The sequence below is a fragment of the Scatophagus argus genome, chromosome 24 (assembly GCF_020382885.2).
Source record: "Scatophagus argus isolate fScaArg1 chromosome 24, fScaArg1.pri, whole genome shotgun sequence".
Lineage (NCBI taxonomy): Eukaryota > Metazoa > Chordata > Actinopteri > Scatophagidae > Scatophagus > Scatophagus argus.
This window is the reverse complement of record NC_058516.1, coordinates 10,868,684-10,894,179: the sequence shown is the minus strand read 5'-3', so window position 1 is coordinate 10,894,179 and position 25,496 is coordinate 10,868,684. Positions and strand designations below refer to the sequence as shown.

At 42.6% G+C, this 25,496-nt stretch overlaps 1 protein-coding gene across 1 annotated transcript in view; it reads right to left on the bottom strand.

The window, feature by feature from the left end:
• The window catches only part of creb3l1 (cAMP responsive element binding protein 3-like 1), a 31,156-nt gene extending 6,243 nt beyond the window's left edge, over positions 1-24,913 (bottom strand). Inside the window, exons 1-9 of the mRNA XM_046382363.1 lie at positions 24,482-24,913; positions 15,353-15,485; positions 13,744-13,830; positions 5,573-5,727; positions 5,388-5,469; positions 5,080-5,273; positions 4,421-4,567; positions 4,062-4,120; positions 634-702 (exon numbers count right to left, since the gene is read on the bottom strand). Coding sequence (XP_046238319.1) covers positions 634-702; positions 4,062-4,120; positions 4,421-4,567; positions 5,080-5,273; positions 5,388-5,469; positions 5,573-5,727; positions 13,744-13,830; positions 15,353-15,485; positions 24,482-24,592 — 1,037 coding nt within the window. The 5' untranslated portion in view covers positions 24,593-24,913. The remainder of the gene's footprint in view (positions 1-633; positions 703-4,061; positions 4,121-4,420; positions 4,568-5,079; positions 5,274-5,387; positions 5,470-5,572; positions 5,728-13,743; positions 13,831-15,352; positions 15,486-24,481) is intronic.
• Between the last annotated feature and the right edge of the window lie 583 nt (positions 24,914-25,496).

Here is a 25,496-nt window from a genome sequence, read left to right as displayed (position 1 = left end):
CCCCCCACTCCTCCCCTTCCTCCTGCCCTCAACCCTCAGCTCTTTGTCCCGCCACACCCACCCACCCATGTACCCAACCCACTCCAGGATAATAGCACATTGGTTTCATATTGTTATAATAACAGAGGAGACAAACTGCGTTGGGTGACTCCACACTTTGCTTATAGAGCAGACAAATTTCTCCTATAATTCTCTTAGTGTAACACACTACATGTAAACTGTAGAGCCCAAAAGTTTTTACATACAGAGCATAAATACTCCTATGTATAACCTACAGTCTGGGGCTTCTGTCCTTTGAAGTCTACATGGTTGAGTCAAAGTTTTCCTGCCTGACGTTATAATCGCTGTTATCTCTCGGAGGAAGATTAAAAGAGAAAAAGCGAGCGAGTTTCTCTGGCCCTGCTGCGACACAGATCATTCAGCGCTCGGCTTATCAAGCCGCGTTCTTTGCCAACTCGTTGCTGCTTTCAGCGACGATAATCCAAAACACAGTAACAAGAACGTTTTGGTCCGCGTTAATAGAGTTTGGCGCCGGCACGCAACTGTTTCGGTCTGTTCAGAGACAAAAGATGACTCTAATGCCAGCGTGTGTGTGTGTGTGTGTGTGTGAGTGTGAGTGTGTGTGAGGCTCACCGGTTGGCGGTCTCCAGGTTTTCTACTTTTCTCCACAGGTCGCTGTTTTCTGACGTGTAGCTCTCCACCCTGACACACACACAGACGGACAGATGTTTGTCAGTGTACATCTTAGCTCTGATTTTACACTTTCTCCCTTTTGAGAACGCAGACCGGCTCTCGGTCCACGGTTCTGCACCAAACCTCCATTTCTTCATCTACTTCAGTGGTTCTCAAATGAGCCCCTCTTGAAATATTTTTTTTTTCCCAGCCAAGTACCCATCTACCATTTATTGTAGGGGAAAACAAATGTCTACAGAGGCGCAACACACAGCTGGGCATCACTGTCTGATTTCGTTGGCTTCATGTAACTCTTGGCTAATTTCTTTTCTTAAAGAAAAGAAAAAAAATCACACAATCGGTGTGCTTTCAGCTCTGTCGCTGCTACATTTCAACCACAGATCCGCTTTCTCGATTTTTGGCATTATCATTCAATATCACAACCGGCTTCCCACTCGCGGCGGAAGCAAACGGCGTCCTTGAGAGCGATTGCGGCTTTCTTTCCTTTCTTTCTTTCTTTTTCTTTTGTGCCGTGGGTTCTGAGAAGCAATATCACTCATCAGGGCTGAATTACCAGCTATGCTAAGTGGTCACAGGTCCCCCAGACCTCCAAGAGTCCCAGCCTTTGTGAATCAGTGTTTCCTCATATTCCAGCATGTGAGCATTGGGTGCTTTATGGGTCTCTGGGAGTTAAATGAAGCTGCCAGGTTTGGAACTTGGAGGTGACAGGTGTAGTTTTATGACCAAAAAAAGTGTGTCATTTAACCATATTAACTCATACTAGTGTAGGCTAATAAAATACTCAGAATACTTAATATAATACTTATTGAGGAACTCCACTCTTCCATACATGGAAGGGGGAAACCATCTCTTCACTTGAAAATATGGTACCATCATTTTTTGTTATTCCTTTATGTCTTTATAATCTAAAACACTGGAGACATTGTGAAATTCTCCTGTACATCATTTTTTCCACCAACTACACACACAAAAAAAACAAAAAAGGTTTGCAGGATGACAGATGTTCTCCTCCAAACTGTGTCTTCCCCGCATCTCCTGCTAATCCCATTGATCTCAATTATCAACAAATAACATCTTGTCAGTCTTCCATTCTGCTCCTCCTAATCCTCCTGACCCCCCCCCCCCCCATGCGTCTGCTTTGAAGGCGACCCATTCAGACACATTTCGAGTCGTCCCGCTGCTTTCTTTCTGAGGGATCCTCGTCCTTGCGTCCAAGAAAGAAAACACAAAGAAAAGGGTTTCTGCTTCATTTTACGTCTCTCGAGTATTGATTAATGTAAAAGTCCCCGCGCGAGGACACGCGCTCTAATGGGATTAATCAGACATTTGGGTACCACCTGTATGAACCTTATCCACTTTACTGTTTGCTATGAAAGCGATGTAAAAGCAAGCCCACGTTTTCACCTCTCTTTGACTCTCTGAATGTGTCTCATGTGTTCAGCAGGTTATTGGAGTCCAGCCATAGCAAGGAATGGCCAGAATAACAAAGGAAAGCAGAGAGGATGGAGTTTCTGTTCACTTTTGATGATGAAATGCATTTTGTAAATATTATGCGGTCATATGGACATACCTGAGCCTCAAGCCTCTAGTTTAATCTCCTACAGAACTCGTGTGTTTGAAATCAGACTCCAAAGCTCTAAACACACACACAAAAAAAACAGCCTCTTAACTAAACTTTAAGGGCCAAGTTCACCTCAGCATGAAAACTCTTATCTTCTCCCTCTGTTGCCAGTTGCATTTTTCATGTTTTTTATTTTGTTCTGTGCCAGCAAATGCGCATAAAGAGCACAATTATGTATAAAAACAAAAAAAGGATCGACTCTGGGGAAACCTCACGAGCCAACATGGCCGCCTTGTTAGACAGCTTGGAGAGGTGGAAGAAAAAGTTCATTGATTCATTCGTTACGCAAAACATCTAAAGTAAATGATGAGTACATCAACAGCGGTGGAAGTACTCTGATCCTTTGCTGAAGTAGAAGTACCAATACAGCGATGTAAAAACACATTACAAGAGAAAGTGCAGCATTAAAAATAAGTATTAGCAGCAAAAGTACTGCTTACTGATATATTATTATAGATCACATTGGACTGATAGTGAAACAGCTGCTGCATGTGGACTAGTTGGAAGTACTTTATGTTCAGTTTTATGCAGTCTGACGGGCTTGTCAGATGATTAATGAGAGAGAAAATAAGAACACAAATACACAAATCTGTTTTCAGTTTTGGGATTTTTTTATTCTTTCCTCTTATTTTTGAGTTTTGGTGAGATATTAGATGCATTTGAAAATTTAACCGAAATGAAACTATGCGTGAAGCTCAGAGGGAAAGATCACTATTTGGTGGTGGGGCTGTTAACGCCCAGACATCTGAAAATGTAAATTTCGAGACCGACCGCACGCTGCTCTTTGGAAGACATCGCCATCCAAAAAGGTTGGAAACCCCTGCTTTCATCTTTATTTTTATTTTTTTTGTTATTGCGTAAAAATCTTCATATATTAGCAACTAAAGCCGTCAAATAAAGGTAGCTTACCTTTGAAATGTAGTGGAGCGGAAGTACAAAGTAGCATAAAATGTAAATACTCAATTATTTAAGGACAGCGCTTGAGCAAACATACTTTCCACCTCTGGTACATAACAGATTTTGGAGGTCCCAAGGCCAGCCGCGAGCTTAAAGAACAAATCCGCTGAGTATTTTCTTTTAAAGGAGAAAAGGCGATAATGAACCAATCCTATTAACCACTAAAGCATGATATATCTACTTCCTGTGTGGCATAGAGCTCCAAAAACTATTAAAAATATTCCCATGAACCACACTGACGCACTGGGTGATGTGTTACTCCTAGTTTATTTATCGATCCCAAATAGACCGACCTGCTGGAATTACTCACTAGAGCACTAAATGTGTGTCAATCCGCAGCTGAAAATAGTCCCCAGCAAATACGACATTTAGTCTGGCCCGGGGTAATGTTTGCTAAAGACTACAGTGCCCGGCTGTTATAGGAAATTTTAACCATGAAGCTAAAAACGTCTTCAGTAAAAAAAAAATAAAATAATTAATGGACAGACTGAGTGAGGAGGTTAGACGGCACCGAGAGACGTGTCAGTATGCTTTGAACAAAGCGCTTGCTGCAAGCGCTTTGTTTTGTTCCACAATACATCAACTCCAGGCTGTTGCTCAGCTGAACTATTCTTCTATTCTTATATTATGGCCACTTATATATTCTAGGAGGGTTCCTTTAATACCGTTTGAGGGGATTATAATGAGAAAAAAAGGTTTTGGAAAATGCAGACAGACAGATACAAAGGTAAACCAAAAGGAGAGAAAAGGGAGTGGAAAAAATGGGGACAATTTTTTTCCAAAGACTTACTTTTTCTCCAGACATTCCACATACTCCTTCTTCTTCCTTCGACTCTCCTGAGCTGAGATCTGGTTAGAAAAACAGAAAAAAAAAAAAACCCATCAGCAACACTTCTTGATGTTTGTGCAGTGACTTCTGGATTCTTCTCAGGGTGGCGCAGATGGAGCCCATTCGCAGTCTTGGTAAACGCTTTGAATCCAGTTTATCAGGGATAATATTTCTGTTTCTTCATCATTCTTGTCTGAGCTTACTGATGTCAGAAAAATGTCACCGATCAAAAGATTCCTGCCAGCTCTGCTTCACTCTCGGTCCAGCTGATTCTCTGAATATCTGATCCGTCCTCAGTCTGGAGAAGCTGGGGTGTTTACCTTATTTTTGATCTTCCGTCGGACTCTCTTCAGTGCCTTCTCTTCACTCTTAGTGAGGGGAAGTTTGTTTGGTACTGGATAACCCTCAGCAACCAGGGTCCTTTTCTCTTCTTCTGTCAGCATGAGGGGTCCTGAACCCTGCAGCTTCTGCGCAATCAAACAGGGAACGCATCAATACATTAACAAGCATTATCAACAGCTTTCACCTTTGAGCAACACTCCTACATGAACTAATTCGCCAAATTCTCAGCAAGCCAGGCGTGTGATTACCCACGTCAAACACCCTGGCTCTTATCTAAAAGGGGATTCCTGAGAGAAATCGTGTTTTCATAGCTTTATCAAATCAAACATTTTTGCTGGCATTATAAAGTTCTGTGTAAACATTTGGTCAGAAGGCATTACATGAGTACAAATGTGATGCTTTGGTTCAGAGAAAAAGCTGCTGAATCACACAAGACAATGGACCACAGAGTGAATTATTGAATTTCACTGAATGGGCCTTATTTTATCAGCACATTATAGGACTGATTTAACCCCATGATGGCAGCTGGTTCAAACATCCTCAACTATGCATTATCACAGGACACACTAGTGCATATATTCTATAAAGGCCTGTAACAACATTGTATGGTCAGGTAATTTGTAGCTTGTTTACTCACATGTGGTGCAGTGAGGAGTGGTGAAGAAGAGATGGCTGAGGAGGAGGAAGAGGAGGAGGCACGACCTCCTGGCCTCTGTTGTGGTGGAGGGGAAGACGGTGGCAGAGGGAGGTGCGGGGAGGAGGGAGGGAGGGACCCGTCGCTGTCGCCATGGTTACTGCTAGGAGGGGTGGGCGGGAGCTGGAGAGCATCGTCTAAAGGAGGCGAAGGTGTTGAGTGAGTGCTCCTCCTTTTCTTTGACAGGTACATGTGGTTACTGGTAACACGGGAGATGTGTGTGTTGCAACATGTGGGTGTGGTGTGTGTACCGCTGGGCAGGCCGAGGTACTGTCCAATCTCTCTGGGTTCATCTTTTATGGCTACTGGCTTCCCTTCGTCTTGACTGCGCTCCTACAGAAACACATGAGCATTGCTTTATTTATTTATTATTTTTTATTTTTTCAGCATCAGCTAAAACAACATGACTTATAGTGGTTTGGTTGCGGATGCTAACCGCGTGTCTCCATGGAGATCCTCTGTGTGGGGGGGCAGGGCTTAATACGAGAGGCGGACCTTCCGAGGGCTGAGGATCTAGTCGCTGGCCCGCATCAGGCTCCTCCTGTTTCACCAAGATGGCTGAAAGGTCCTGACTGAAGTTCCATTCAAATTCTACGGGAAAGACAAAATACCACAAAATCAAGCCTATCCCAGGTCAGTCAATCGTATGGCCAACGCACAAAGACAGACAATCACACATGCTCACACCTAGGGGGCAATGTAGAGTGGCCAATTAACCTAACGTTCATGCTTTTGGGATTGTGGGAGGAAGCCGGAGTACCCGGAGAAAACCCACGCAGGCACAGGGGGGAACATTCAATCTCCACATTGAAGGGCCCAGACCGGGATTCGAACCTGAAACCCTCTTGCTATGAGGTGACAGTGACAGCGCTAACCACCGCACCTCCCCTTTCACTTCCAAAATCAGTTAACAAACATAAAACCAAAAAAAAATGGTAAAATAGAAATTATACACATATTCATCATAATCATCAAACTTCAATTCCAGTCCAAAACTCATATTTCCCCGTCCAAAGAGGAGAATAAACCTCAACATTCTGCGCACCTAAAGTAAGCCCTACTATCTCTCTCTTCAGGGAGGCTTTGCTGTAGGTCTTCCAATGGGAAGTAACTGGTAGCTTATAAATCACACTTTCAAAGAGCTTCCCCATAACATTTGAGCACTTCCTGACAAAGCTGATCATTATAGACTGCTGGACGACATCGCTCTGGCAACTGTGGGGCATAATTTGTCTCCAGAGACTGTGTATCTACCCTGAAATAAAAGATGGGCTGAACCAACAAACTCGACTTTGGTATCCTTCCTGAGAAAAGCAACAGTTGCTGCTCTGTAGAAAATATGCATAATTGAGGAACCCAGTGATGAGGAGGTAAAGGAGGTTCACCAAAACACAATGAGGATATATTTCTAAGAGCATCTCCCAGTACTCCCACTCAGTGTTTAGTCTACTGTGAGCTGCATAAAGTATTTTTAGTAACCTAAGTGCCAGTGCAAGGCTGTAGGAAAGTTGATCACTGGCACTTCTGGTGTATTTGGTGTCCTAGTGGGCAAGATGATGAAGAGGCAGACCAGACCTCCCCACCAGAACCAGCCACCCTCCTGAAATAACCCTTGGCAAACCAAAGCTGAATGAAGTTAATTGTGGCGCAAACGTTACCACAAATCATCAGCAAGGAGTCCATAAGTAATTGCAGCCAGTTGACAGGACAGTAACTCCAACAGAGCTGGATGGAAATTATATTTTCACACCAGCTATTCATTCAGCGTTACTAAAAACTTTAAAGTCAGGAACTTTTCACGCCAGTCAACCTTATCACATGATGACTACGGGCAAATATCAAAAGCAGACTTTGTATAATTGGCTTAAAATGAAAAACATGCTGTATTTCAAATATTCAGGCGTTACTATTCAGACAGATGGCAGTACTGCCCCACCCCCTCATTCATTTACATGGGACCGCTGCATTGGCCGATGAATCAGGCCTAAATATATAATATATAATATATATATTGTATAATGTAATGCTTATTCCCTGCGCCACAATTCTTTTAGGCCCCTTTTTTTTTTATCATTCAGAGGCTGCTTTGCATCGTTCTGCAGCGATGAAGCCGGAAATTTGCATGTAGGCAACAGAAAAACCCACGGAGGGGAAGGGAACGTGACACAGAACAAGGCCAAGAGGGGCTGCTCCTGTGACATTGATGTGGTTTGGGTATGAGGGGTCTGACAGGTCTGAAATCTGCTGATTTTGCAGAAAATGTGCTATATTGGGATATGAGATTTTGGTCCAATCAAACAGCTCTTTATAACATCTCTTCCACCATTTCTGTCTGTTTTAAGTGCCATTCTAATATCTTTCTGGTATTTTAACATTGTAGAAGAGAGCATCCTGTCACAAGATTACTGAGTTCGCTGCATAAGTGCACAGCTGTTTGGTTATTTCCAGATTTTACTCAAAACAATGTCCAACCAACTTTATTCATATTTGTGAGGCAGAATGAGGATGCTGAGATCAACAGTATTACATGATCCAAAGTGAAGTGACTGGGCCTTACACAGTTTTACACATGAAGATCAGTTTACTCATGAAGTTTAGTACAAAATAATAAAGACACATTTAGATTGGACTTGAAATAAAACACTGACATCAGCTTGCCCACACAGAAAGAGTTTAGAATGACATCATTAAGGCCCTTACAGGTGAGCTGATCAGGCACTGACCTATAGGAAAGCCACCTAACAGTCTGTATTAATGTTGTTTAACTTGAAATAGAAAAGTGAAACCACACTGGAGGCGTGACATCACTTTGTAGAGGCAAACAACGACAAATAGCGGGAGCGTGTAACGTTTCATCGAGTCAGCTTTTTCAATTTAGAATAAGACATAAACACCAGGACACACACTTTGATGTTTGTCTCACACACACACTCCACGCACCAAAAAGGCTCAGATGGTGTATGGAAAGAGCGTAGCTTTTACAAGACAAGGGCTGCTGTGCCTGTGTGTGTGTGTGTGTGTGTGTGTTGGGAGTGAACCGTCATTTTAATCACCTACTGGTTTCCTAGCAACATTCTGCTGGTAAAATGCTCTGAAGTTTACAAGCTGTGTGTGTGTGTGAGAGAGAGAGAGAGAGCTGGTGGCTTGTCTCTTTATCCTGTCCATCACTACAGCAGGGGTCAACGCGCAGACAGTCCATCTGACAACATTAAAAACAAATCCCAGCGGCTCCTCTCCGTTGTCGCGGACATCCTAAAGTCAGCACAGTTCATAGGTCAGTAGTTTGTACATGTGGAGATAGTAATTTGGATTTGTGACACTGATGGAGTCAGCGAGCGATTATGAGTCAGTGACTATTCCAAAGCATCATGTTAAACGTCGTCACGCCAACAACATACCTGCAGTTATTTCAGAGGTAGTGAGGGCAAAAGTGAGGGGCCCCCTAGTCGATCTTCATTTTGTTAGTCGCATCGCTGTACTTTTCAGTTTTTTTTAGCTTTTAGCATTTTAGTTGGGCAGCACGGTGGTGCAGTGGTTAGCACTGTCGCCTCAAAGTAAGAGGGTTCCAGGTTCAAATCCCGTTCTGGGCCCTTCTATGTGGAGTTTGCATGTTCTCCCTGTGCCTGCGTGGGTTTTCTCCGGGTACTCCAGCTTCCTCCCACAATACCAAAAACATGCACATTAGGTTAATTGGCTACTCTACATTGCCCCCTAGGTGTGAGTGTGAGAGTGTGTGGTTGTCTGTCTTTGTGTGTTGGCCCTGCGATTGACTGGCGACCAGTCCAGGGTGAACCCCGCCTCTCGCCCATAGTCAGCTGGGATAGGCTCCAGCTCCCCCGTGACCCTGATGGATAAGCGGTATAGAAAATGGATGGATGGATAGCATTTTAGTTTTTAGCTTTCGTTTTTTAGAGTTTTCATTTTTGTTTGCGTCAGTGTTCACAGCTCAGCTAATCTCGACGAAGCTAACCGCGGTCGAAGTTGCGCAGTCTAGCACCTGGTTGTCGGGATGATTCGCTGCTACCTCCAATTTGTCATTTGCGACTTATGTCATACTCGTCTGCACGCTTACTCTGAAATGTTTCAGGAAAAAAAAATCACCGGAGCAATATTGAAAGAGATTCAGAGCAGCGTGTGAATTCGGCTTTGGGGCGGATCCCCAACATCCTCTCTCTAAGCGAGACCCTCAGAAGCCTTTCCTAATGAGGCCGGTCCTGCTGCTAGCGTGAGCCTCATTAAGCCTCCTGCCCTTGTTAAGCCAGGGCTTGATTGGAAAGCCTCCACCACCTTTTTTTTTTGTTTTAATGAAAACCAGAAGTTGTAGCTGTTAGCCAGTGCATAAGAAGCTTGTCCTGTGCGTTTGTAGCTACTCTGAAAAGATCTATCACTCTATCTTTGAACTGCCAAAGTGTTTCCGTCTTCAGCGTTCAAATGACCAGATTTGATGTTCATTATCATAATACCATGAACTGTGGCTTTGACTGGCATGTTGGCTTTATTATGTTGTAACTGTCAAAAAAACTGGAAGAAAAATGTTCTTCCAGTGGCCATTATTTAAAAAAAAAGTAAAAGATGCTGTGGAAGGTAATACAGTAAAACCTGATCCTGTCCTTTACCACTTTATGGATGCCATTAATAAAAGACAGTCTGCCTGTGTGGCTAGTAAACCCAGGTAAGAAATCCTGCCATCGAGCACTGGCTAATGACCAGAGGCCCCTGGCAGTCATCACGGGGGGGGGGTGGGGGCGGTGGGGGGTTTAATGGAGGAGAGGTGGTGACTGTGTTTGATCTCTACGGGACAGCAGGAGCATTAAAACAATAGATGGAGCAGCGCAGTTTGAGCTGCAGTAAAACATGCAGCTAAAAGCAACAAGAACGACGACCACAGGCTGAGAGAGAGAGAGAGAGAGAGAGAGGGTGAGAGAGAGAAAAGGAAAAGGGGACTGGGAAGTTAAAAACACGCTATCCACTATCAATAATATGTAAACAACAAACATATGTTTAAAATGGCTAAAGCTGTCCTCCATACTCTATCGTGACACGCTGGCTGATATGCGCCCGGTCGTCTTGTTTGGACACGTATTCTTCAGCTTGAATAAAAAAAAAAGTAAAAAGTAAAAGTGCTAGAATATCAGGAGAAGAACTTTTGATTGTTTCCATCCATACAGACTTAGCTTGATGCTTTTAAGGGAAATCACCTTCCCAAAAGAGACTCTGAAATTCTATTTAGGCACTGAGGCAAAAGTAGCTTTTGCAGTATCTCTTATCTGGCAGTTTCCTGTAAAAACATTTAGTGACTGGTGTCAAATCTACCAAATCTGGTCTGTAATTAGTTCTAGAGCATTCACTGCCTTAACCTCTTAGATTTCTACTGAAGGAGGTCCTTTCTCTCTATGTTGTTGTCTGAGAGAACAAACTGATACACAAATTCCTTCGTTCAGAACTAACTGGATCTCCGAAAGGTCAACAACTGCTTGACATCGAGAGGCTGGTTAATTAATCTGACTCAATAAAACAAGCAAGAGGCTATTGCGGTGCTCTTACTGAAAGCTTGTGAAAGTACAGCGTGCACAAGGATCCTCTCAAGCCAAGCACTGGAGATTAGGGTTGAGTAGCGAGAGCTGAGATTCTGCTATTTATGTGCAACTCTTGCCAAAAACTTCCTGCCTTTGCCACAAATGTGCATGTGTGCTATTATATATTGTACATGTACCGTTCACTTCTCCAAACCTTTTAAAAGGCACGACGCAACTGCTGTAGCTAATCCCAATGCTTCAAAGTCCAACCTCGAAATGAGATTATTAGCGCAATACTGTATGACTGGATCAGCCTTTCAGCTGAAAGTGCTTTTCGTGGCAAAATATCAGCTTGGTGGATGAGCAAATGTTTCGGAAGACATGTGAAGTGCTAAATCTGAACAGCGAAACTATGCAGCCTGTGTTCCAAAGGTGGCTTAGTCACACATGCAAAATACTCCACGGCCACATCAGAGCGCAGATGCAGCATTCAGCAGGTGGAGCATCAAGTGCATCCAGAGGTACAGATCACATTCAGGGGTAAGGCTCTTAAATCTACAGAGACAGCCCTCCAGAATGCAGCCAACGGTCATTCTACTACAGACTCCATATTGTATCTTTCTCCTCAAAAATACTCCCAATTGTTGTACTATCAAAAAAAAAAAAAAAAAAAATCAACAGATAATTGAATAAACTGTCTTTTACAGTCTGTTACACTGGCAGGCTTAATCAGCATGGTGTGAACTCGCCGTCTGTTCATATGTAAAACACTGTAGATTTAAAGAACTGGTCTTCTCATTATGAGTATGAGGAGTGGCTGCACAAACACTTGCATGAATATATTAGCAACCACTGAGACTGACAGTCGCCTATATGCTATATATACCTTATATCTGATCAATCTGCAATTAAAAAGCCCGATCAGGACAGAATCTCACCCGAATCAGTACATGTATTTTAAGCTAAAATCTTTTGTATGTATCGCCTCTTAAAATGTGCTACATATGTAGCTCATAAACTCTACATCAGCGCAAATTTTTATATGAATATAATGATCCGTTTGTGCAGGCGATACACTGGAGTAAAGATGTAAAATCGGTGGAAAGTTTGTAGCCAGGCTCTATGGAGCAGATTAAGGTTGGTAAGTCCATTTTGGATAAAGTTCAATATAAAACAGGCTGGAATAGATTAAAATGCATATGATATGTAGCTTTGTGTGTGTGTGTGTTCCACATGTGAGCTAGAGATGACCGTTATGCAACTACAGGCGGAGGCACGAGTGAGGAAACTATACATAAACTACCATGAAATCAAAACTGTGCATATATATCTATAGCTATATATATATAGTTATAGATATAGATATATATACATCATGAGTAGTTTAATGCGTTCCTTTGGTTTGTAATACATCCTGTTTACTTTGGCATCAGTGTACATTCACATTCATGGATTTGATTTTACACTCATACATTCAGTCTGATGTTTTTTGACTCTCTGCAAACAGCAAAATCAGACATAAATAAATATTTTAGCTTACAGCATTGAACTAAAAACAATGCACATGCCAGACAGTTGTTTTCTGATGCGAGCTATGCTTTCTTTGTTGTTGCTGTTGTTTCATTTTGGTACTTCTGGCAACACAGGTAATGTGAGAGTCACACTGATAAAGCGGATTTAAATGGATTAAAAGAGAAAGAGAAGAAAAGAAAGAAAACAGGAGAAAGAGAGAGAGAGAGAGAAAGAGATAAACTGACAGAAGAGAGAAAGAGAGTTTCCGCTGGCTTCGGCTAAAGCTGCAGACTCAAAACCATATGCTTGTCATAGTGGTGTGTGTGTGTGTGTGTGTGTGTGTGTGTGTGTGTGTGCATGTGTGTGTGTGTTAGGTTGGCAGGGCTTAGCTGGAGGAAAACTGCTCAGACTGGGATCCTGCTGCTCAGACAGCAGGATCCCCAGGACAAACGGAGAACAGACAGACAGAGTGAGAGAGACAGGTAGAGACGGAGACAGAGGAAGACAAGGAAGAGATGCACACAGAGAAGGAGACAGAAGAGATAAGGGGGACGATTAATCAAAGAGACAGAGTATTTTTTTTAGGAACACTGCAGCAGACGCTCGCTCCTGCAGGCATCTTTAGAGCTCAGACCAAAGATTCACGACGAAGCGAAGAACGTTGCAGGGAAAAGCCGCCGCGGTGCGCACTGAGCCGCCTCGGCTCGACTCGAGCCAGCTGATGGCGTCGTCCTGCCACTCGGTGTGTCAAACTTCGTCGCTCACATGTCATTTGGATCATCATTAAGCATGCGAGAGAGTGGTTAGAAGCAAGCGCAACATCTCATTTTGCTTGGAAGGACCAGGGCTATTGACATGTTGACTGACAGATAGACGGGCCAATCGGCTTGCTTGGAAGCCTTACTTAAATAGTGGGCAGGATGCTGGTGTTCCACTGGGACTGACAAGTCTGTTAAGACGGGATGAGTTGAACCTTGCAAATACTTGCGCATTAAAACGTGACTTTGACTGTACTTTTTTGGTTCTTTTTTTATATCTTTATTTATTTCTTTATGATATGTTCACAGAAAAAATGTGAATGCAGTACTTTGACTGTGTAGTAGAATGCCTGCAGCCCCCCCACCCCCTCCCAAAAGACTTGTTGCACTTGTGGCAAAAAGGATTGTCGGTATTGACACTGGTGTAACCACACTTTTGTCTGTTTGCACAGTGCCGCAGCACACACACACAGCATGTACCTAATAATTTAGCCTAAGGGCCCATTTAATATCAGGTTTCGGTACACATCCCTACATATGACAGACAGTGGATTCAGCCTATAGAGTTATGAGAGAATATCTGAGTTTATACAGCTTGTCACACAACTGAAACACTCAGACTGCATTATAAATATTTTATCAGACAGGAAACTGAGCCAACCTGATAACCAGGGGAAAGCCAGTGTGATAAAGAGCCAGACTAAACATCCACCATGGAGTTTTGGTTGACTGGAAGTTCTTCCAAGAAGCACAAACTAAGACCATGGAGAACAAATGAATATAAAATTTAGTGAAGTATTTTAATGAACAGGATGACCTACCGGACTCTTGGTCCATTTTGATTGACAGGGCCGGGCTCTGGGGGGCGGAGTCTTCGCTCAAAGAGTAGCTGTGCTCTGCCTGGATATCTGTGAGAGACAAAAGCCCTTTTTAGACAAGAAAAATGTAACACCGCTACCTTCATCAATCTGTTAAAGTGGTGGATTTTGGTCATTCAGACACACTGCAGGTGTCTGTCATGTAAATGTTCTTTACGGGTTTATTCGGACACGACAGGACCATCACAGAAATATTTTGCACCTGCTGTGTGAGGGGAATCACTGCTGGACGGTGACAGTTAGTAATGATCTGCACTTGGTGTTAATGAAAAGCAGCTGACAAGTGCTGATCTGATTTATACTGTGACAACATTTTTTATTGACTGATGAAAAGCTTGAAATCACCTCGTTATTAGTATTTGTCATCATTAGACTGCTGTTGTTTTCTTTGTGTCTCAGATATAATAAGAGCGAGATGAATGTAATGCAGTGCTCTTAATAAGGCTGAACAAGACACACGTTTATGTTCTTGATGCATATTTTAGCTTGTGCTGCTATGGCCTTTATGCTAATTTGACAGAATTGTGAGTTTCCTACTGATTTGAAGAAGCTGTGGAAGTCACAGACTCTGGCAACAGAGGCTGGCTCTCACATGGTGGGTTTTGACCTCTCTGGGGAGAACTGATCCAGGGCTGATGTCAGTGGTTGGGAAGTTACAACTTGATACACTTGGTCTCCATGCAGAGCTTTGGCTTTCGAAACCAAACCAAATCACGGAACTGGGGTCTTTTCTACTCAGGCATTAGCTGTGGAGTGGAGCAACTGGCTGCTGCACTACCAGACGTTATCCAAGTAAATGAGAAGGTCATCTAAATGTCACTATTAACGCCGCTGTAGAGGGGAAAACTTTGGTATTTTTAGGCCTAAATGTATTTCAAGGCAAATAATTTCGAGACAGCGGTTAGGGATTGGGAAAGAAAACTTCGGTAACCTGCTGTGAGATTTTAATCGCTACATTGGCAATAAGAGAGAAGTCTGGAGACGTGTTATTGGAAGGAACGACCGCTGTGATCCATCCCCTGGTGCATGGATCCAATATACAGTGTTACTGAATATATGCGTGAAGCATTATTGAGACAAAAAACAGTAAATAAGTGAGGTGGTTGGCCTGCAAGGGTTTGTGACTAATTTTCTGAAACGTATGGTTAATGATATGTAACATATCTTCATTAAAACGTCTAAAAACAGCTAGACCTTTGTTATATATTTTGTTGAGTCGGATACTTACATTATCCCAAATGTTTCCAACAATCAGCGCTTCAAAAATCTTTTTTTTATTCCAGTTAATGGTGTGTCAGAAAGTCAGAAAGTGAGGAAGGGAGTCAAACATGACAAAACACAAAACAAATAAACTTTTCTTATATGTAATAATAACACTAATGGAAGAAACTACATACTCTGTGGTTAAAAGATGTGTGAACCACTGTACATGTCTTTATGTTACACAGCTAGCATGCTATCAATGTTAGCTAAATGTGCCCTCAAATTGATTTTTTTTTTTTCACCATACATGAGTGTTGTAATAATTCTTCATGATAAAACAAGCGCTGACCTGGGCTGCTTTCTATGTCCATGTGTAAAAGTGAAGGTCTGTCTGCCAGCAGGGGCCGCTCTAATAGATGGTCGTCAAAAAAACTGTTGAATAATTCGCTGCTGAAGTCGTCCATCTGGTCACTCGAAAAAGGCTGGAAAACATAAAGAGAAACACGGAGAGAGAATGATTGAATTGCATATCGTGGTACTTTTGGGTATAGTTGGCAGTACTGATTATACACAGTCTGTGTTGTTAAGGATATTATGCTGCATTCGAAAGTACTCAGTACTAAGTTGTTTCCAAGTTGTTTTCCAAAAGAGTTTGCAAACCAAGATGGCTGCCCAGTGGGTCGACTGTAAAGAAGAGCTGTGGTTTTGTGGGGTTTTTTACGCTGTTGTCTTTTTTGTGTCCAATTTATAAAACCATATACACAATAATGTCTTACTGCTGCCTACAGGCATATAGCTATAGTCTTGCAGGGCTTCAAATACCACATAAAGTATTGCTTATCAGTTGGTGCAGCTTGTAACCGGACGATGTTGCTATAACAACAATGGCTGAATAACGCTACAAGCCAACTGTCTTGTGTTGCGGCAAATAGAACGCGTCCAAGTCAGCTTTTAACAGGCGTGATGTCACTCCGAGTCTGGAGATGCGAAATCAATTGGGTTCAGGAACACTTTGTAAAAGTGCTGCCTATAAAAACAATTTATTTACCAATTCTTCTGGAAATGGGGTCAATTCTGAATTTTTCCAGATAAATTGAAGGTTTACTTTACCTTTTGTGGGTGTGAAAATTCTCCAGCTTATTAAGTTACAGTCAAGTCAACCTATCGTTTCAAATCTATGGCAGACTGTCTCTCAGAGTGAAAAACCAGACAACCCAGTGATGATGGCCTGAAGCGTCAGTCACTGGAAAACAGCACTGATAGACTCATCCTCAGTCTGGATGAATGAGTCACTGAGCTGAGAGACGATGTTCTGGAAGCCTGGGACAGAATGGTGCTCTGATTTCACTTGGTTTACACACACACACACACACACACACACACACACAATATGAGTCACCCTGGTTTTGAGAAAACATGCACAAAACCATAGAAAAGCACACACACACACAGATGGATTTGTTGGAACCAATTAACTGCACAAGTCAACTCTGCTCTGAGGCTTCTCAGACACAGTGACAGAAATAACCAGATTTAATTAACAACAAATACAAAAAACGATTTACATGTTTTATTCGGGGAAATTAGCTTAAGCTCTTCCCCCCCACAAAAAAACTGCCAGAAGTGTCACAGCAGATTAAATCAGGCCAGTAACAATAAAGACACGACTGCAGTAGTAAATGCAGAGCTGTGCAATGCAGTTGAAATGCAGAGAGCAGAGTGTAATCCATGTGTATACATTCTGCAGGATGCTTTAAATGCTGCTCAAATAAGTCAACTTTAAGTAAGCATTATCTCTGTGTGTGTGTGTGCGTGTGTGTGTGTGTGTGGGTGTTTGGCACGCACATTTGTGACGGCGTTTAGAAGGTCAAGTGCGTCTGTGGTGAAACTCTGGGATACATGCAGCTGTCTACTAAAAACATGTGGATTAAGCCCACACACATACGCACACACACACACACACACACACACACACAGTAGGCAGACATATACACTGTGTAAAACAACAGAAGCACATGACATATGAAGAACTGCTAATGTTTGGAGACTCAACCGTAAACCGTGATGAGTTCTGTAGAAAACTCTTAATTTAAAACAGAAAACACAAAAATCCAGTTTTTGAGACTAATTATGGCTGGCAATATCCATTCAACACATTTGCATTCTGTGCTTGCATCACCGCGTGGTAGATTTCACTGTAAGCCGAAATTTAAATTGACAGAACAGAAAATGAAGCACATCTGTAATCCGGCGTTACTGTTTTTAATTTGGTCTCATTGATAACAGCCTCAGCGTTCACTCTCCCAACATCGCATCGGAGCGACGCAAACTTACTGCGAACGCAAACCAAACATCTGCTGCTGATAAACGGTAAAAGCAGTCAGCTGGCTAAACGTTGGAGCAACTTTTATTTTGAAGGAAACTCAGGAAAGTCATTTAAAATGCATCTACAAAACAAAATACGGCCGTCAGAAACATTTTGTGCGGCAAAGGAATGAAATCTTTTACAACTAACCAGAGATTAGGAGCTTGAAGTGTGTAAGACTAATCAAAGACCACAGTTATTTTCTAATTAAAAGAAATGCAATGTAAACCCCCTTGCAGGACCCTAAGTCCACCTGTGACTTTTGACTGCACAAGTAAAGGTGGTCCACTTTGGTTTTTAGAACCACATCAATATTTGTATTTGAACATAATCTCAAGGCTAAACTGAGCTCACTACAGGATAAACCGAGAGCGACCGCTCAACAAGGTGTGTGTGCACGCGTTTTTCACACACAAGTGAACCACTCATTCATCCGTGAACAGACGCAGCCACATGAAGAAACAGCAACACTGACAGAGCAGCATTGTTCTCCTGCTGAACTAAATATTGCAACAATATCCCTTTAAATAAACCCCCGAAACGTCCCCTTTAACGCAGCTCCATTAGGGAATATAGGTCACATTTCCACAGTGCCACTCAAAAATAAACAGTGAAAAGTTTCCCATGTGGAGAAATGTGGGTGAAAACGGTGCTGGGAGGGACAAGAAGCATTTAGTAGGACCTAAAATTAGCTTTAGAGCTGCACTGGATCAACAGTGCCCGCCTTCGTTTTGCTCGCTATGAGCAGTACTGATCTTTTACTATGCAAAATTTACTTAATTCCAGTAGTTATAGCACTGCAGTCACTCTATTCTGCATTATCTATTGAAGTAGTACATCTCCAACCAGTGATGGAATGTACATTTACCCAAGTCCTCTCATAACTCATCACCTCAAGTCAAACTATGAGTTGAAGCTCCCAACACTCCTCGTGACTCATAAATAAGCAATCCTCCTCTGCAGACACACCACAACGTTTTGAAATACACTAAAAATTAATGTTCAGCCAGATTTACTTCACCTGGGAAATCAATCCAAGTATTTAATACGCACAGATTGATTCATTGATTCGGTTCATTGTTGGTGTCTGATTCCACGGGGGAGGCCCTTTTTTTTGTGTCCAATTTAATAAGCCATATACACAATGCTGTCTTACTGCTGCCTACAGGCGTATAGCTATAGTCTTGCTAGGCGTGAAATACCGCATAAAGTATTGTTTATCAGCTGGTGCTGCTTGTAACCGGACGATGTTGCTATAACAACAATGGCTGAATAACATCACAAACAAGCCGTCTTCTGTTGTGGGAAATCGAACTCATCCAACTGGGATTTTAAAGGATGTGATGTCACTCCGAGTCCCGAGTTACAACTTACCAGTACAAATCGAAATGCAGGGTAAACACCCAGTGGAAGCTGTTACTGTTGTCACGAGGACAGGAAGCTAAATGAACCCAGACAGGTTTGGTGTTAGGTGCCTGATGCTGGAACAGCTGCAGTCAGTGTGAACAGAGCAACAGAGGTCTGCACCTTTCATTACCTGAACCCTCTCTGCTGGGAAAAAAGAATCGCATTAGGGAGGAAAACAGCGTTAAAAAAAAAAAGAAAAGCAGTTGACAGTTTTTATGGCTTATTTCAGCAGTGCTGTGTCATTAGAGGAGGGGGGGATGGAGCTGAGATGTAAACCGTGCAGGGAAAGAGCTGGGAAAGACAGACGAGAGGAGTAATTATAACAGCAGAGAGCGACTCTGTTGCGCCTGTAATTAACAGTGTTGAGTCTCAACATATCTCTCTCGTCTCCTTTCATTCCGATGCCTGATTGGTTCAGGTGAAACAGGCAGAAAGAGCCAACCTTTTTTTTGCCCATCGACCAGCTGTGGAAGTCTTTTCCCTTCAACCCCCGTGGGGTGGTGATCTGTTGGGAAGAGGAATCACTTCCTGCACCTTAACAATGAATCACAGACCGTTGAGAATATTCACTTTGACTGATACAGTAATGATGGAATGCACAGGGATAAACTGAGACTGAGAGCCAGGCCGGAGTTTTGACATTATGGCAAGGATGCTGCAGCGATCGTCAAGGGTCAAAGGGAGTGTGAACTTTCTTCACAAAACAAAAACAAAGTATGATATTACTGTCAGTAGATATATGCATGCTGCCATAAACAGTGCCTGTCTTTAATTACTGTTACTATGAATGTCCTAACAACAGCCAAAGACATCTTATAGTAGGCTGTAGGAAACACTCATCACGTTGGACGGACGTCTTCTCTCCATGAAAGGATTTGCACACAGCGAGCATATTTCGTTGCATCACCGCTGTCACTGCACTCTCACATGCGTCCCGAGCTGGTAACGCAGACAGAAGATCCAAAGCTTTTACAGGAATCGAGACGAGGGCCGCTGCGGTTCATGTACTCATGCAAAACCGTCGGGATACGGAGTTCACGGTCGGGTGCAGGCGCGCACCCACAGAATGTACAGTATGTACACTGACGCATGCGATGTGGAACCAAAGTTTGAGTTCCACCCCAAAAAGCCCCACGCTGTTACAAACGTGCTGAGATTAGCACAGCAGGCTGACTGAATTCCTGCCTTTGAATCAGTTGTTTGAGGAGCATTCGGGGTCCTCTGGTTAGCTACAACAGCAATGAGAGGGCAATTGCTCTGTTGTATGAACCGGGTATGAAACATGACTTCTGTGTACCATTACAGCTCTAATTAGGACCAAGACACACGTTTCCAATTCATATCAATTTTAATATAAATCCAATACAGAACCAGTTCTGATACCCATCACTACTACATCTATTTTTTTGAAATGAGGACATTTAAATTTGATGCCATTTTCATTTTTTTTTTTTCAGGAATTTTCTTCTGACTCGAACTCAATTCCTTCACAATAAATCGCTTTCAGGTCATAAATAAGCTGACATTAATTGCTTCCTAAATGGAATTGAAATGAAAATGAAATCTGCAAACACTGTTTGCTTGTCAGTTAAGTGACACTTTTCAAGAAGAAATGCCGAAAGCTTCAAATGTCACAAGGGGTTTGATGCTTTCCTTTGTCAACACGTGATGAACCTTTTGGTTTTGATATCTTGATCTGTGGGAAATCATATATGAAAAAACAATTAATTTGAGAAAATAATCCACAGACACTTCAAAAATCACCTCATGTTAATGACAAACAGGTGAAATTACCTCAGTCCTCTGGCAGGCTTTTTCCACTGGTGTTAAATAAGACTGCATGCCTGGTTAAGATGGAGATCTTTCGCAGTGTAAAATAAAACTGCAGTTGTGAGAGACCTGAAAACATCATGTCATTATGCTGCAATCCTGGCTGCCACAGATAAGAAAATGGCAATGTTCTCTACTGTATTTGGCTTCATGTGGTGATGTGTGGCTGCAGTGGGTTGGCTGTGTTTGGCTTCACATGAGCAACCTTTGAGAGTGTGTGTGTGTGTGTGTGTGTGTGTGTGAGTGTGAGACAGAAGTGAAGTCAGCTATAGTTCTCAGTAAAACAGTAGAGGAGTATTTTTCCTTCACATACAGTCAAACTCTCTCTCACACACACACACACACACACACACACACACTATGGTGCATGCCTGCTCACATTCCATCCGGCAGCTCGGCGGCCAATGGGCAACGAGCATGCAAATGAGATGGGTGTGTCGTTTTTTTTTTTTAAAAAAAACTGGAGGACAGGGTCTGAATGGAGAGTAGAAAAGAGTAGAACAGACTAAAATCAAAAAGAGCAGAGCAGAATGTGGAAGGAGAATTTATTAGAAGGGAGAGAAGGGGGGGGACAGAAGTGTAGAGAAAAAGAGAAAATGGAGGGTGTGTGCATCTGTGTGTGCTTATCAGTGAAAGTCAGTGTGGGTTAAATATCTGGTTGATGTGGTTTTTGTACAAACATAGACTAGAACGGAGTAGAAAAGAAGCAAAAAAAACAGTGACCGACTCACAAACTCGCACTGTCCTCCCTCGTCTTGGTGCGTGTGTGTGTGCGTATGTGTGTGTCTGCACATTATTATTATTATTTTTTTTTTTACTTCTGATGGATCTTCCCGGCGAGTCGCTCGCCAAGTTAGACATCAGGACATCACAATCTCGCAAAATCGCACTTTCACGGAGATCACATTTCCAGACGACTGCTGTTTTATTTTTTTTTGACTGACAGAATATATTCAGCTTGCAAAACAGAGAACTAAGCAGGAAAACCCTCGCACTTGAGCAGCCCGAAACCAAGGAACGTTTGGTGCCACTTAGCATAACTTAAAACACAATAAGTCTGGTGGAAAAGAGTAGCACAGGGCAAGGAAGAGCCCATCAAATTTAGGTGCCAGCCTGAATCACAATACTCATTGATGAGTGGACTATTGCTCTCTAAACTTTCTATCTCATAAATTAGTCTGATCTACAGCTGAAGCAATCAGTCAATTAAGTCATTAGTCACTCAAATGATCAATTAACTGAGGACCTCTTGGGAAACTGTGACAGACGCTCAACATAATTTTCAAATGAAAGATTAATGGATGGTAACGTTTAGCCGCAGCCCTCCTCTAACACGCACCGAAAGCATCTGATTAATTCCGAATGTAGCCGAGGCGTGTTCGCATCTAACATGAATTGTTATTCGCTAAGAGGTGAAAATAAAATGGTTCTTGTTAGTAAGGTCACAAGATCTCACTTAGGCCGATGAGAACCATCAGTTGGAGGTGGGACAGTGCTGATGTCTCTATATATCTTTTCACTGTGTCTTCTCATCTTTGAACAAAGCACTGGTCTCAATTCCCCAAATTTAGGCTGCTTTCACGCCTGTAGATCGCTTCATTTGGCCCGTACCAAAAGAAATGAAGAAATTCCATTTCCACAAGTTATACAAACTGACAAGTAACTCATTGGATTGGACAGGTTTGACGACTGTCATCCGGCATCATCAGGACCCACACGGGGTAATCAAATTCTGGTGACAGAAGTTTATGCAGCATTTTCATGCTTCAGATGTGCATGTAATGGCCTGCCAATTATATGGAATAAGATACAAGCAAAAGCAGCTTTAACAGCTTTTAATGTATTCACACCAAACAGGAAAATATCCACTCTAATGTGCGCATGCGTTACCATGGTTACCAAATGAACTACAGGAATATACACATGGCTTACACAGATCAATTATAACATTGCTTCCTGACCCGGATCTCTTTTGAAATCAGGCTAAACTCGCGTATGTGCTGTCACAAAGTCCCGGCGGTGCGTTCGGTGTACCAGTTCGAGTCAAGTCACAAGTCTTTAAAATTAGGGCTCAAGTCGGACTCGAGTCCACGCCGTGGACTTAGAAGAAGAATTCAGAGATTACCATTAAGTCACTGACTTTTCTTTGGTTCTCAGAGCTCTCAGAGCTGAAGGAGCTCTCTGGTGCTGTGACTCATCATCAGCACCTGCGTGTTCAACATAACTGCAGACTATAGATTAAGGAGAAATCAAAATCAGGCCTATTCACTGCACTGAAAAAAACGTATAATTGTGCCATCGTCTCCAGTGCAGCTAATCAGCCATCCTTTCCCATGTCCTCAGTGGTACGGCCCAGCCTAGTGGCTTCACAGCGGAGAGGACTACTTTATTTAGAACAGGGACGGGTGGGGTGGGGTGGGGTAGGGGGGGTGTATAAACCACAAGCAGGCTGCACAGCTGACTGGCTGACTAGAATAAAGGTCTGCTTAAAAGCACAGGGAATGACCCAGAGTGTAAAAGGGGACAGCTGGGGATGGAGCTGAAGTGTTAGAATACTTTCCTGCTAATACAGCCACTGATATTGGAATATTTATATTTATCATGATATCGGGATAGCAGTCTGTGTAGCTGGATGTGCACGTCACGCCGGACTAACACTTGGAAATGACGGAGAGGAATCCATTGTCAAACATTATGCGATTAGATCGGACAACATTTAAGTAAAAGCTGCCTAAGTTTATGATCAGTAATAATAATCTGACATTTCCTCGCAAGGATCTGTCATTTTGTTGTTGTTTTTTTTTTTAAACTACAGAAACAAATGTAAGTTTCCTGTCCCTTTGCTGCTCCAACCAGCATAGTGATTATTGTACTGATAAACACGCATAATTCTGCTCCACCACATCCTGTTGTTCACGGCAGCCACAAATCTTCCTCTACTGATATTAAAGATGCACCGTCTCAGGGGTGACAGGAGATGATACATGCAGCTGTTGCCCCCGGCAACCTGTTGTTTTTTTTGTTTTTTTTTTTTGTGGATGAGGACGTCGCGGAGAGGATCTGTGACGACAGGTGTTTCCAAAGCGGGCAGGATGATGCAGATTTCATGCAACAACAGTCTGAAGTGAATTTTTGCTTTAAAAATCATGTCAACAATGAACTCTTTTCAGGGTAGCTGCAGACTAATTTTCTAAGCAACTAAAGCAATTGATTGGCTTTAATGAGACATCTGGGCAATAAAGATCTTATTAGCTGAGGAAGACTGAGTTAGAAACAAGGCTTCAGTTTTAATGAAGGCATAATTATGACAAACACTCAAAGAGTTAATTCAAAACTACTGAAGAACAATATGGCCAGTATATTTGATGTCTGTCAGCAGGTTCACACACACACACAACAGCTGTGCAAAAGTCAGATTCTGTTCAGGACATGCCCAGTCACACACACATACACACTCCACTGTCATTAATAGTCAGGTGTGCTGCTGGGGACTGCAACACCTGCCTCACTGAACACACACACACACACACACTCATACACAAGTTAACGAGTAACCAGCTTGCATCAGTGTTCCCAGTCTCTCATACTAGTTCACACATTTAAAACGCACACATAACGCACCCATAGTAAGAGCCCCGGATGTCAGTCAGGATCTGATAAACACACCGCCCTCCTGAGGTCCGGCTCCGGGCGGAACAGGCAGCAGATAATACGTTTGATTTAACGGACTTTAAAATGCACACAGCTGACTTAAAGTAGAAATGGTTACAGGCCCACTCTTGAATATGTAAGCTGTGGACTCTCACGGGTGACAACAGTGGGAAGCACGAGAAAAGTGAAGGGGGTTGATTAAAAGCAATGTGCGCGACAACTCACCACATTAGTGAGGAAATCTCCGTCGCTGAGTTCCTCCAGGTCCAACAGGTTGGTTCCTCCGGGCGGATAGAGTTTTTCTGCTGTTAAACTGTCTAGGATAGACTCCATCATGATTGTGTCTGTCTACAGCTCACTGGACGGATGGTCAGTAGCTAACTGGGCTGGTGGCGCACGCAAATCTTAAAATCAACTCATTAAAACGAAGCAGTTTGTGTTCGAACGGCTGCCGCGTGCTGTGTTATTGTCCAGCCGTGTTGACCGCCACCTGTGTGGAGACTCGATTAGTCGAGCTGAGTCCGGCTGCTGCTTTCTTTTAGTGACAAACTTGTAATATGTCGAAAATTCGCATCGTTCTACAGCTGTGGCGGAGACGTTCCTGTCCATCCAGCTGTGTGCGTGCGTGCGGCTCTGCCTCCTCGCTCGCGTGCGTTGTCTCCTCCTCGCGACAATGAATATTCAGCGAAGCCCCGCCCACGTGGCGTCAAATAACAGTAACGCCCATATTCTATAAATTTCACTCTTTACAACATATTGTATACTCTATGGGGAGTTGTGGAAAGTAACTGAGTACATTTGGTACTTGAATATTTGCATTTTATGTAACTTTGTAGTTCTACTTCTACTTCTACTTCTACTATTTCAGAGGAAAATATTACACTTTATACTCCACTACATTTATTTGAAAGCTAAAGTCGCTATATATGCTGCTTACACTGTAAAGCAATTGTGAGGAGCCTACTTCTTCAACCATTGTGTATATTTATGTTAAACAAACATTAAATCCAATTGGATTTTGAGAATTATTGTTGCATTAAAGGCCTCGCACACCCATGGCACAGTCACACCAGGCCAATCAGTCAGAATAAGTGAAAACACCTGTGAGAGTTTTGCAGACCCTTTAAGAGGTTTTACATCTCAAAGTAGACAGATGAATTTCAAGGATGCCATCAAGGATCCTTCAAATATTACAAAGGACTGAGCCCTTCACTCAGAGATATTTTTTTTTTTCAAGGAT